General features: G+C 43.2%; 1 protein-coding gene across 2 annotated transcripts in view; it reads left to right on the forward strand.

The window, feature by feature from the left end:
* Positions 1 to 14,590, forward strand: part of LOC144693912 (uncharacterized) — a 333,595-nt gene that overhangs the window by 216,600 nt on the left and 102,405 nt on the right. For both annotated transcript variants that reach the window (XM_078564124.1, XM_078564125.1), the window contains exon 5: positions 4,615 to 4,737. In XM_078564124.1, coding sequence (XP_078420250.1) covers positions 4,615 to 4,737 — 123 coding nt within the window. The remainder of the gene's footprint in view (positions 1 to 4,614; positions 4,738 to 14,590) is intronic.

Genomic DNA, 14,590 nt, shown 5'->3' on the forward strand with positions numbered 1-14,590 from the left:
GCTGACAGTTGTACAAACATTAAAAATAGAAAAAAAAAATCCTTAACATGTCCCCCTCATGTGACAATGTCACATGAGATGGGACATGTTAATAAATTTCACAAAAACTTTACTACACTTTTTTAAACCCTAGATGAAACCTCATCCCGCCGGTGGATGAGGTTTCATGATTTTTCTATTCCCCGCCGAGGCTCCCAGCCTGCCCGCCAGCCTTAAGGTTGGACGGGCAGGTCCTTTAATTGTTTTAATGATCCTGTCAATGGCCTCAATTGGCCATTGACAGGTCGGCGGGCGGACAGCTGATTTGGCTGTGCCCCCACCTTCCTGAAAATTTAAATAGGGCACGGTGACATCGGGGGTTCCTCCCAACGTCATCCCGCGTCATTTTGTGGGTCGGCGAGCGGACCCCGCCCCCTGCTCGCTGATGGCAAAATCCCACCCTATGTCTTGTCACAGTCATCTAGGGGGTCGACTCTGTCCCCCTTAACATCAGAAAGGTAACGGACAGTGCTTCCTTTAAGGGAAGTGTAGGTGCACCTTTGCAGATCATAAATAAGAATTAAGATTAGTAGTATTCTGCTTGAAACTGATTATTTAATGTTATGTTCATGTCCAGTAACACACTTTGTAACAACGGAGATCTTTATCACTGCAATAGAAAAAACAGTAAATGTCAATCTAGCCAGCTGGAACTGTTTTGTGTTTGGATCTGGCATGATTAGTGAAGCTGCAACCATTTTCAGAAAGACTGTTAAAACAGTTCAAGAAGTTACAGAGGGGCCGTGACTAAATAGCTGCCGGTCACCGTGGCTATCAGTGTAAATGCGAAAGGCAGGTTCCCCCCAAGGGAAAAACTGAGAGGGGCATGCACTTTGTCTGGGATCAGTATAAATCTTCAGATCCATGACCTAGGAGTGACTGGACGTGATGAGCCAACACACAGACAGCCTATGGGTGCTTTAAAAACATTTAGTACACTGCTCATGTGTGCTTCAATCAGAAACCTAAATGCTGTAATTTTTTAATCATGTTAATCATGTTATTGAATGCAACAACTTTCCTTGAGAATGAAGATACAATCCTAGCCCCATGGTGAGCAAATGTATTTTCAATTCTCAGCTCTTTCATCATTTGTACAACCACCACATCCCCCTACATCATTTCCTGGATTCACTAATGGGGCAGAATTTTGCCCTTGATGGTTGGGTGGGCCCTGCCCAGCTGATCGCCGCCGCCGAAATGGGCCCCGCCGCTCAGGGAGAGCGCTGAAAGTTTTATAAACTTAAAAAAAAGAAAAAATTAAAAATTATTAACATGTCCCCCTCATGTGACAATGTCACACGAGATGGGACACGTTAATAAATATCACATAAAGTTTATTAAAGTTTTTTTAAAACAGACATGAAACCCCATCCCGCCGGTGGATGAGGTTTCATGTTTTTTCAGAAGCCCGCTAGGGCTCCTGGCCTGCCCACCAGCCTTAAGGTTGACGAGCAGGGCCTTTAATTGGTTTAATTATCCTGCTAATGGGCTGATTTCGCTGTCCGCCCGCCTTCCTGAATATTTAAATGGGTCGGGATGACATCAAGGGTTCCCCCCCCAACGTCATCCCGCGTCATTTTCGCGTCGGCGAGTGGGCCCCGCCCCCTGCTCACCAACGGAAAAATCTGGCCATGAAGTCTAAAATCCCCAAGGTGATTTTCTATATTTATAAATAATTTGGGTTTGACAGTATTCAGTATTAATTAGTAGCTTATTTTTTTTAATATTGTAAATTACTGATGTGGGATTAGATGTTAACAAATTAGAAATCAGATTCACTAATCCACTCCAACAAGTTGAGAAAAGGATTGGGAGCTAGAAATTTGCCGTGGGCAGTGGCACAAATGGGTGGTATCAGATCAGCCTCCACCATGCCTGATATTTAATTTCATTGACTGCAATAGAACTGTGTGTCGGGGTGTGGATAATGCATGGCTGAACTGATAAACTCCCCTCCCCACTGTTTTGCGCCACTGCCCTAGACAAATTTACACCCCTATATTACTTAATTATCTTTGGGAACACACAAGATTACACATATGTGACCCAGTTAGTTAAGGATCTTTACAGAAGACTGGTGCATTTCTGTCGCCTAGTTAGTGACTGTGTCAATGCTTATTCTGTGTTGCTAAATATTTCAGTACTATGTTCTCATCCTTGGCTGACAGGTAAATTCTATAACTTCTATCTTTCTCTAATAGGTTTATCAGTGGTGTATTCTGTATTCTTGGAGAGAAAATATGTATGCCATTAATGTGAATGATTATCCATTCTTTATGACAAGCTTTCTTGTATAATAAAATTGATTTATAAGCCCCCTTTTATTCAGAATTTTGTGAAATATTAGTAGGAAGTTGTGTTCTGCACATGTTTGGGGTTATGTGTCTGGTTCTGATTGAATGTACAGTATATTATTCTGATCCTCAGTGTCTGAACTATTATTGGGCTGGCAGATAACGATATAAACCTGACAAAACTGACCAAGGATCATGACTTAGACATGGTTAGGGGTTGTGAATGCAGAAACCTGTCTCGGATGGATTGTAACGTAAAACAGATTTGTTAGTGGGATAATCTCATTTTAAAGCAGCGTCAAAGTGAATAAAATGGAGTGAATCTTTAAGGAAGGACTGCTTAACTTTCCAACAACATAGGCACTTGATGATCCCAGAGGATCAAAGATCTAAGTGGTAATAACATCTCAAGCCTTGAAATGCACTTTCATATCCTTGGCCTTTTGTGGACCACAGCAGAATGTTTCCTTAATCTGTTGTTCACCACTACACCTTCATCCCCCTCACACTCCTGTGTGGCACACTCATTTCAGGTGGTTGGGTTTAAATTATTACATAAACTTTTGGTGATGTTTTTGAGTTCATCAAGATGAGTGATGCCAGTTTTTAGTAATAGCCTAATAGGGCTTTTTTTTAACCATTTTAGGTGCTGGTTCAGTGTAACTTCATATACTCTCAGAACAGCACAAATAGGATGCACTTGGGATCATTCAGATCACTTAGGGGCCTACTTTTGTTTTCCGCCCTTACAATGCACCTTTTAACGGAGAAAAATATCTCTGACTGTAACAGTGAGACATTTTCAGCATTTACAATAGCCAGCTTGAGTTTAGTCATAGAGTCATAGAGGTCTACAGCACAGGAAAAGGCCCTTCGGCCCATCGAGTCTGCACCAGTCAAACAAGTACCTAAATATTCTAATCCCATTTTCTAGCACTAGGCCCATAGCCTTGTATGTCATGGCATTGCAAGTGCACATCCAAATACTTCTTAAATGTTATGAGGGTTTCTGCCTCTACCACCCTTTCAGGCAGTGAGTACCAGATTCCCACCACCCTCTGGGTGAAAAAATTCTTCCTCACATCCATTCTAAACCTCCTGTCCCTTACCTTAAATCTATGCCCCCTGGTTATTGATCCCTCCACCAAGGGAAAAATTCCTTCCTGTCTACCCTATCTATGCCCCTCATAATTTTATACACCTCAATCATGTTCCCACTCAATCTCCTCTGCTCCAAGGGAAATAACCCCAGTCTATCCAATCTCTCCTCATAATTAAAACTCTCCAGCCCAGGCAACATCCTGGTAAATCTCCTCTGCACTCTCTCGTGCAATCACATCCTTCCTATAATGTGGATTCCAGAACTGCACGCAATACTCTAGCTGTGGCCTAACCAGCGTTATACAGTTCCAGCATAACCTCCCTGCTCTCATATTCTATGCCTCGGCTAATAAAGGGGTATCCCATATGCCTTCTTAACCATCTCATCTAACTGTCCTGCTACCTTAAGGGACCGGTGGACATGCACACCAAGGTCCCTCTGATCCTCGGTACTTCTCAGGGTACTATCATTCATCATGTATTCTCGTGCCTTGTTTGTCCTGCCCAAGTGCATCACCTCACACTTATCCGGATTAAATTCCATTTGCCACTGATCATCCCATCTGACCAGCCCATCTATATCCTCCTGTAATCTAAGGCTATTCTCCTCACTATTTACCACTCCACCAATTTTTGTGTCATCCACGAACTTACTGATCAACCCTCCAACATTCAAGTCTAAATCATTTATATATACCACAAACAGCAAGGAACCCAACACCGATCCCGTGGAACCCCACTGGACCCGTCACAAAAACACCTCCCAACCATCACCTTCTACTTCCTGCCACTCAGCCAATTCTTGATCCAATTTGCCAAATTGCCTTGGATCCCAACGGTACCTCATTGTGCTCTTACCTTCATAATCAGTCTCCCATACGGGACCTTATTAAAGCCTTGCTGAAGTCCAAGTAGACTACGTCAAATGCATTGCCCTCATCTATACACCTGGTCACCGCTTCGTACTAAACTCCACTTCTCTTTAGCTCTGAAGAAGAGTTGTACGGACTCGAAACATTAACTCTGTTTCTCTCTCCACAGATGCTGCTAGGCCTGCTGAGCTTTTCCAGCATTGTCTGTTTTTATTTCATGTTTCCAGCATCCTCAGTATTTTGCTTTTATGATTTATGTCAGTCATTTATAATCACTCCACTACTTTTTTCCCTCCTCCTGACAGATGTGAATGAATGTGTCACAGAAAATGGAGGTTGCCAAGATCAGTGTTGCAACACCATCGGCAGTTATTATTGCAAGTGCCCAACAGGACAGAGATTGGCGACTAATGGGAAATTTTGTGAAGGTAAGTTGTAGAAGTCATAAAGTAATGGCGGGGAATGGGAAGAGGCTTGTAATAATTCACTGACATCAACCCCAACATCTTGAACACCCCTTGCAACCATACTTAGGAAGAATTTCAAAATGTAAGTCCTCTATGTAAATGACATTCACGTGCTGATTCTGTGGTGTGCGCATAATATTAATGAAAAACCTTCCCCTTTACATATTATGGTATTGGTTCAGATGTTAGTGCTTTGTTAATCTTCCTCAAAACACATACACAGTTGAATATATTAACCATGTCACTGGATTTAATATCCACCTACTCCACTGCCAGTATATAATGCCTACAGTATGTATGATCTAGAGAATGCACTGCAGCACCTCACCCACTTTATTTTGACAGCACTCCACGCCCTTGTGGCTTCTACCACCACGAAGAACAAGACCAGCAATGTTGTGGTAATATTTTCGTATCCAAGTCACACATTATCCTACCTAGGATATATATTGTTATTTGTTCATCATTGCTGTATCAAAATCCTGGAATTCCCAACCTAGTACCATTACTGGAGAGCCATAACCACCACGAGTGCAGAAGTTCAACAAAAAAGCAGAGTATTACTTAAATGGAGAACGGCTGCATAATTCTGAGGTGCAGAGGGATCTAGGTGTTCTAGTGCATGAGTCACAAAAAAGTAGTAAGCAGGTACAGCAAGTACTTAAGAAGGCTAATGGAATGCTATCTTTTATTACCAGAGGGATTGAACATAAAAGTAAGGATGTTATGCTTCAGTTATACAGGGCATTGGTGAGATCGCACCTCGAATAATGTGTGCAGCTTTGGCCTCCTTATTTCAGGAAGGATGTAAATGCATTAGAGGCGGTTCAAAGGAGGTTTAATAGATTGATACCTGTAATGAGTTGGTTGTCTTATGAGGAAAGGTTAGACAGTCTGGGCTTGTTTCCATTGGAATTTAGAATGAGGGGTGATTTGATTGAAGTATATAAGATCCTGAATGGACTTGACAAGGTGGACATGGAAAGGATGTTTCCTGTTGTGGGTGAGTCCAGAACTAGGGGGCACTGTTTTAAATTAGGGGTCACCCTTTTAGGACAGAGATGAGGAGAATTTTTTTCCCTGAGGGTTGTGCGACTTTGGAACTCTGTGCCTCAGAATGTGGTGGAGGCGGGGTCATTGAATATTTTTAAGGCAGAGGTAGGTAGGTTCTTATTAGGCAAGGGAATCAAAGCTTATCAGGGGTAGCTGGGAATGTGGAAATCAAAACACAAACGGATCAGCCATGATTTTATTGGGCGGAGCAGGCTAGAAGGACTGAATGGTCTACTCTTGTTCTGATTTCGTATGTTCTAAGTTCAAGTGATGGTTGACCACCACCTCTTCGGGGCAACTAGAGATGGGAAAAAAATCCATCACCCACATTCCAAAACAAAAAAATCCCCTTCTCTTTACTTCTGTGTCATACCACTCTTTCCCCTTAGCCCTGTCAATTTTTACCAATTAAATATTTATCCAGTTCCTTTTTGAAAATTGTTGATTCTGCTTTCGCCACTCTTTGAGGCAGTGCATTCCAGATCATAACCACTCGCTCTGTAAAAAATATATTCCCTTATCTCAATTCTGGTTCTTTTATCAATTGCCTTGAGTCTGTGTCCTTTGGTTATTGACTCTTCTGCCAGTGGAAACAGCTTCTCCTTATTTATTCTATCAAAACCCTTAATGGTTTTGAACACCTCTGTTAAATCTCCCCTGACCCTTCTCTACTCCAAGGAGTACAACCTCAGTCTCTCCACATAATGGAAGTTCTTCATCGCTGGTTCTTTGAAGTTCTTATGCAGCTCATCAATGGTAACTTCAAGAGTAGAGCTAATATGGTGGTGACAGAGAGGTAAGCAGGGAAACAACAGGAATCAGGTGTAAGCTGCTCCCGGCTATTTTGATATTTTTCGAATGGAACTCCTTTTCACTCTCTGCATCCACGTCCAGCAGTTACCACCTCCAGATTAGTTGTGGAAAAAGTTGGATACAAAGTAAATCTTACCACACCCAGGCCCTTTAAGCAGCCTGACAAGTTGCCTTGAAAGTGTAAGTGGCTGTCTTGATATAGTGTGAGGCTGTGTTTGTAGGTTAAGAAGAGACGATCAGTGAAGCTGCTATGAGAGGAACAGACAATAAAAGAGAGCAAGACTCTTCTGAGAAAAGTTAGAAGTCTGTTCTGAAACAGAATGGGTTTCATCAGCAAATCTTTATTATAAAATGATTCTTGTATTTCTTGTTCTATCGGTTAGAATTGGCAAAACTTCCTTTTGCTAAATGCTGTTAACCTTGCCGGTCGATGTGAAATAGATTTTCAAGCTTTTACCTTGGTCAAATTTGGAGTGGCATGGTTTGTACACTCAGGAACTGACCTCTGATCTTTGCCCTATGGGTTTTCATTCTTTGAATGGCAGGAAAATAGGACCAAAGGCAGCTTTCCTGGAAATGAGCATCTGCCTTGAAATGCTGAGCATCTTTGCAATGGATTGTGTTCACTGGAATGTAATTAACAGAACAATTATGGCTTCTTTAGCTTTTAATCTGCTTGTCAATGCAGCAGCAGTATTATGACAGTGATGGGGAACACTTCAACTTTAGGATTACCATGCCATGATCTGGCACCTTGTGTTTTTTTCAAATTGTTTCATGGGATGTGGTGTCACTGGCACCCTCCCCTAATTGCCCTAGAAGTGGATGGCTTGCTAGGCTATTGCAGAGGGCAGTTAAGAGTCAATGACATTGCTGGGGGTCTGTAGTCATATGTACTAGTGAACCAGATGGGTTTTTAACAACAATCGATTACTGAGACTAGTTTTATATTCCAGATTTAGTAATTGAATTTAAATTCCACCAGTTGCCATGGTATCATTGAACCTGTGTCCTCAGGGCATTAGCCTGGGCTCTGGATTACTAGTCTAGTGACATAACCACTACACCACTGTGTCTCCATGAAGATATCACGGGATGTGTCATTTAGCAGGACTGGTTAATTGTTGCAAGTAGGCATACTTTAAACTTAAGCAGCAAGTCTGTAAATTGGACATCAAATGTTTTGCAAATCAGAGTGCTATTTGTGGCATTTCTGCCCAGATTTATAACATAAGTAACAATTATAGTTTCCTTGAATTATTATCACACATTGTCGAATGGATGGCTAATGTCATACGAAAGTAACAGTACACATGAACCTGTAACAAAAAAACCCTTCAAACTGATCCATGTGGCCCCAGGGAATCTGAAATTATTCTTTCAATCATCAGAAGTATTGTTTACATGCCTTAATTCCTGTATAAATGAGATCACAATGTTCCCATATTACGCATCTTAGTAGGAATGTGTAGCTTTAATTTTACTTGTCAATGACTGTAAAGTAGACGCTGCAGCTGTTAGTTTAAACCAAACAAAATTAAAGGCACTTGTGTTAAAATAATAACTGTCAGGATTTGCAATCACCAAATCTAATTCAGGCACAGTACTGGCGCTATCCAAAGAAATGCTGAATCACACTTTGCCTCAATCTCTCTTTCTGATACAAATGTAACACATCCAGACATCCCGCTTCATTGAACCAAAACCAGAGGAACCGGGGGGGGTGACTCCAAGCTTCCAGGAAGCAAACTGACAAGTGGTGAGTCCACTGAGCTTTGCTCATGAGCATCCAATCACCTCCTGAAACCCCAGCTTTCAGGTATCCCTCAGAAGGACGAGAATAGGCTCTCACATAGACTGCCATTTTTAATCTTAGGGAGACCCCACAGTGGATAGGGTTGGCATGGTGAGGGGTCCAACTATCTGCTGCTGATTTGATTCTGTGAGAAATGGTCTGAAGTGAGTGCAGGTGTCTACAGGTGGAATGGTTAAAAAATCAAATCTGCTTTAAAATCTTTTCCTATCTTCAGAAATTTGAATTTGAAGAACAGCGGACTCTTCTGTATCCAAAACCTTCGACCTTAATCAGCTGATCCCGATGGTTACTGTGCATGATTGAATTGTGTCTTACTGATCCCAGGCACAGCAATTTCAGGTCCTTCGCCACTGGCTCTCATTTTAACAAATAAGGTCACTGGTAATTCGGAGTGTCGACCATAGGCAAACTGCAGGAGTGCTCGGATACCCGGGATAAACACTGATTTACTGAATGTTGCCCCAGTTTGAATAGATTGATACCTAGGGCAGGATTTTGAGTCATGGGTTGGGAACCCAGATTTGGGGTCAAATGTGGCTCACAACCCTGCATTTTGTGGGCAACAGTCACCTGGCAGTGATCTTCCCTGAATTGCCAATTTGTGGTCTGAGGATGGACTCGTGTGTAATTATGGATGTCGGGCTGGCTCTCAAAGCTGAAAGGTCAATAGGAGGCCCTCCATTTGGAAGAAGCTGCAGCCTGCTGTTGACGGTAAGGCAGACAGAGGGCACCTCCATCTTGAGGCACCCTCTCAGCAACTTTTAAAACTTATAAAATATAAAATGGCCTCAGCTACTGAACTGCCATTATGGAGGGGGAACCCCCTCCACAGGGTGGCTTTTGCTGCAGCTGTGGCCGGGAAGGCAAGGAGGTGCTCAAAGCCTGCCTGGAGCGCTGGCCCCCAGGTTGCTTCCAATCTGCTTCCCTGGTCTAACTCCCAATGAAATTTCTAGTCGGCCTCTGGCAATAGGCTTTAATAGGACATCAACTCCCCTTAATGGCTACCTGCCTCTTGCGATGGATAGTCCTGCTGACCCTAATCTCACCGCTAGGAAAATGGCCATGGCAGAATGGTGCCAGCAAATTGGTGTAGGGGATCTGAGTTGCTCCCATCCGTTGACCTAAGCATTGGGGCAAGGTGGAGAGACTGGAAATTATTTTCCTTCCTTCAGTGATTTCCATGATATTGCACATTGAAGGTGTCATGACCCTTTATCCTGGATAATGGTCACTGAAATGCAGAATGATGATTCTGTGGTCAAATACCATGTGAATATTGATTGTAATTTTGGAAGTTTCTACTGCTTAGAGGTACCAGAACTTCTGGTCACCCAGACAAAGCCACAGTCAAAAATGGGTTGGAACTGAATGCGAGGACAAACGATATTCTTGCATACTTGCCATATTTATGGTTGCGGTGTGTACCTACAATGGCACACAGCTTAAATTTGGTAACGAATATATTGAGTGAGGTGAGACATAGTGGCTTCCTGAAGGATATGAGTGAAGCTGATTTGTGCACATGAATGTATACAGACAATATGGGGTTATGCTCCCAACCTGAGGCAAAAACCAGTCTCTAACTTTCAGCCTGTGCCTGCACTGGCAATTCAATTCTATCGGTTGTTTCTTGTAGGAGGCTCTCTTAAATAGCTGACATTTGAGCTTCAGGATATATTTCACTGGTCCTGAGAGTATGGAGGGAGCACTTGTGTCAGTTTTAGTTTTTGGCTCATTCAGATTTGCTGGGTGAACAAACTATTAAACAGTCATTGAGTATTCCGGTTTAGCTGTTACATGCAGATTATTCAGCAACGTCTTCCCAAAGGAAGCAAATTATTTCCAACTGGCCTACATTTCAAACTGATTTTCCAAACGTTCAATGCCAGGTATTTTGATCCACAAAGGTTACAACCATCAGGAGTAAGAGTTTGACTCAGCCTGGATATGCAATTAATTATTCGGGACAGAGACTGCACATACCATTGCCAACAAGCTGAGCAAGTCCCAAGTAGCAGATTAAAGGACAGGAAACAGAACTGCCATGTGATTTGTGCAATCCTCTGCCACCTACCTGTGTTGCACTGGAAGGTGTCATAAAATAGCAAATTATGAACAAATTTACTGCATTTGTGTCTATAAATGAAATGAACTCTCACCGATTTTGGAATCAGATTGCATATCAGGACACCTTTAATATTCATTCCTGGGATGTGAGCAGCATTGGTCAGGCCAAAGTTTTTGTCCGTCCCCAACTGCCATTGAGAAAGTGGTGGTGTGTCACCTTCTGCAATCCATTGGCTGTTAGAGAGGCAGTTCCAGGATTTTGACCCAGCGATGATGAAAGAAAGGCGACATATTTCCAAGTTAGGTTGGTGTGTGACTTGGAAAGGAACTTGCAGGTGGTGAAGGTGCTCTTGCCCTTCTTGGTAGTCGAGGTCACAGGTTTGGAATGTGCTTTAGGTGCTGCTAAAGAAGCCTCAGAGTTGCTGCAGTGCATCTTGTAGAAGGTACACACTGTAAACACAATACACTGATGGTGGAGTTTAAGTTGATGTATGGCACGCTAGTCATGCATGGCTGCTTTGTCCTGGATGATGTTGAACTTCTTCAGTGCTTTTGCAGCTGCCATCATCCAGGCAAGTGGAGAATATTCCATTGCACTTCCAATGAACTGGTCAGATGATGTAGGTAGTGGACAGGCTTTGGGGAGTCAGGAGGTAAGTTACTCGCCGCAGAATTCCCAGTCACTGGTCTGATGTTGCAGCTACAGTATTTATGTGGATGGCCCAGTGAAGTTTCTGGTCAATGTTGACTCCAGAACGTTAATGGTGGGGGTATAGCACTGGTTGTTTAAGGGCCTTTGAAAGTCAAGGGGAGGTAGTTAGAATTTCTCTTGTTGGAGATGGTCATTGCCTGGCATTGGTGTGGCGTAAATGTTACTTGCCACTTACCAGCCAAAACTAGAATATTTTTGAGGTCTTGCTGCATTCGGGTACAGACTGCTTCATTATCTGAGGAGCTGCAAATGGAACTGAAGCCTGTGCAATCATCAAAGAGGATCCCCATCTCTGCCCCCCTAATGGAGCAGCTGATTATGGTTAGGCCTAGGACACCATCCTGACAAACTCTTGCAGTGATGACTTAGGGCTCCAACAACCACAACCATCTTCCTTTGTGCCTTTATGGCTCCTGCCAGTGGAGCGTTTTCCCCCTGATTTCAGGTTTACTAGGTTTCCTTGATAAGACTCTTGCTCAAATGCTGTCAAGGACAGTCACTCTCACCTCACCTCTGGAATTCAGCTCTTTTGTCCATGTTTGGACCAAGGCTGTAATGAGGTCAGGCAGAACCCAAAACAGGCTTGGGAGAGGCAGTTGAGCAGATTATTGCTGAGCAAATGCTACTTGTTAGCACAGTTGACTACACCTTTCATCACCTTGCTGGTCATTGAGAGTAGACTGTTGGGATCGGTAATTGGGCGGATAGATCTGTCATGCTTTTTGTAGTCAGAACAAACCTGGGCAATTACACATTGTTGGGTAGATACCAGTGTTGTAGCTGTGCTGCTAGTTCTGGAGCATAGGTCTTCAGTACTATAGCCAGGATGTTGACAATATCCTTAGCCTTTGCTGTATCCAGTGCACTCAGCCATCTCTTGATAACAAGTGGAGAGAATCAGATTTGCTGAATACTGACATGTGATGCTGGGGACCTCAAGAGGGGGCCAAGATAGATCATCCACCCGGCACTTCTGACTAAAGATGCCTGCAAATGCTTCAGCCTAACCTTTTGCATTTATGTGCTGCACTCCAACATCATTGAAAATGGGGATGTTCATGGAGCCTCCTCCTCCCATTGGTTGTTTTATTTTCCACCATCATTCATGACTGAATGTGGCATGAGTGCAGAACTGTGATCTGAACATTGCGGGTGGAATTTTATGCCAGTGGGATTTTACGGTCCCGCTGAAGTTAATGGACTTCTGAATTGCTCGCTACATTTTACAGCCCCGCCCCCGCCAAGACAGGGCTGTAAAATTCTGCCCTAGTTGTGGGATTGCTTAACTCCATCTGTAGAATGCTACTTCCACTGTTTAGCATTCATGTAACTCTGTATATCTCATTGTTAACTATGCCTGGTTCTGCTCCTGGCATTCTCTCTTATACTTGTCATTGAACCAGGGCTGATCCTCTGGCTTGATGGTAATGGGTAGAGTGATGGATATGTCCAGCCATGAGGTTGAATACAATTTTGCTGCTGCTGATGGTGGTCCACAACATTCCATGGATGCTCAGTTTTGGACAGCCAGATCTGTTCTGAGTCTATCCCATTTAGCATGGTTGTAATGCTACACAACATGATGGAGTGTATGTACTCGGCATGAAGATGGCACTTCATTTCCTCAAGGATTCACTCCTACCAATAGTGTCTTGGATAGATTCATGAAGATGAAGTAACGGAAAATATTCCCTCTTATTTGTTCTATTGCTCCTTGCCGCAGGTCCAGTGGTAGATCTGTTAATCATAACATGGCTAGCTCGGTCAATAGTGGCTACCGAGTCACTCTTGGAAATGGACGTTGAAGTTCCCCCCCCAGAGAATGGTCTGTGCCCTTGGAACCCTCAGTGCTTCTTCCAGGTGATGTTCAACATAGAGGAGTACTAATTCAGCAGTTGAAGCAGGGGTGAAGATGGTAACCAAGAATTTACCTTGCCCATGCTTGACATGATGCCATGAGACTTCATGGGTTCTGGAATCAATGTAGAGGACTGAGGGCCACTCCCTCCTGATTTTATACCGCTGCTTGTGAGACAGGACATACCCAGGAATGGTGATGGATGTCAAAAGCAAAATATTGCCGATCCTGGAAATCTGAAATGAGAACAGAAAATTCTGGAAATGCTCAGCAGGTCAGGCAACATCTGACGAGAGAGAAACAGAGTTGATGTTTCAGGACTGGGACCTTTCATCGGAACTCAATGATAGGTCCCAGACCTAAAACGTTAACTCTGTTTCTCTTCCAACAGATGCGTATTTCCAGCATTTACTGATTTTTATATTGGTAAAGCAGGTGTCTGAGACGTTGGATGAAAGATATGATTCTGTGGATATGACTCTATTAAGTTGTTGTTCCATAACTGGGAGAGCTATCAAACGAGTCCCCAGATGTTAGTGAGGAGGCCTTTGCAGGGTCAACGGGGATGGGTGCACCTTCAGCTGTGGCTCAGTTCATAGCACCCTCGCCTTTGAATCAGAGGGTTGTGGGTTCATGTCCCACTCCCGGAAACCAAGAACTGTGATTGTACTCGAAAGAGTTGCAATCTGTGACTGTTGATAACTCGAAAGAGTTTCACCATGTCTAATGCCGTGCTGGTGGATGGTGAGTTATGAGTCTTAATTATTTTAAAAATCTTTTTGTAAAAATTTAATTTTGTTTGTAGTTAGCATTTAACTGAAATCTACAGTTTAAATTCTAAAGTTCCCAGCCTTAAACAGGGTTTTAACAAGGTCTCCACTGGGTGAGCAGTCAGGCTTAGTTAATTAAAGAAGCAGCTGAAACTGGTTCTTCTGTAACTGGGTCAGCTCGCCTTTGGTCTTAGGAGCACATAAAGCCAGCCAACTTAGTGTGACTTAGCACTTGAGTGTGACTTGGAATAGAGTGCTGGGAGTTGGGTGATGAAGGGAAAGAGAAGCACTTTTGCTTTTGGCATTTGATAACACAAGAGGAGCGGCGATCTTACAGATTGAAGGGAACCAGGTCCAAGACCAGAGTGGGACCAGGAGCCAGAGCAAGAGGAGCGGCAGCCTTGGTAAGTAGGACCTGGTGAATATTTCTACATCCAGTCCTTAAAGCAAAAATTGGTCTTTAGTTTAGATTAAGTAGTGTTTGAAGTATAAGAAGTAAGATCCCTACTATATATTTAATATTCCTTAAACTAGAAGTAAAAGTAAAGGGAGTAATTTTAAGGGTTAGTCATGGCAGGGGAGCTCGGCCACGTGGAATACTCCTCCTGTGCAATGTGGGAAGTCACGGATACTTCCAGTGTCAAGAGTGACCACATATGCAGGGAGTGTCTCCAGTTACAGCTACTCAAAATCTGCGTTTCAGAGCTGGAGCTGCAGCTGGAGTC

Source organism: Cetorhinus maximus, chromosome 19 (genome assembly GCF_964194155.1).
Source record: "Cetorhinus maximus chromosome 19, sCetMax3.hap1.1, whole genome shotgun sequence".
NCBI lineage: Eukaryota > Metazoa > Chordata > Chondrichthyes > Lamniformes > Cetorhinidae > Cetorhinus > Cetorhinus maximus.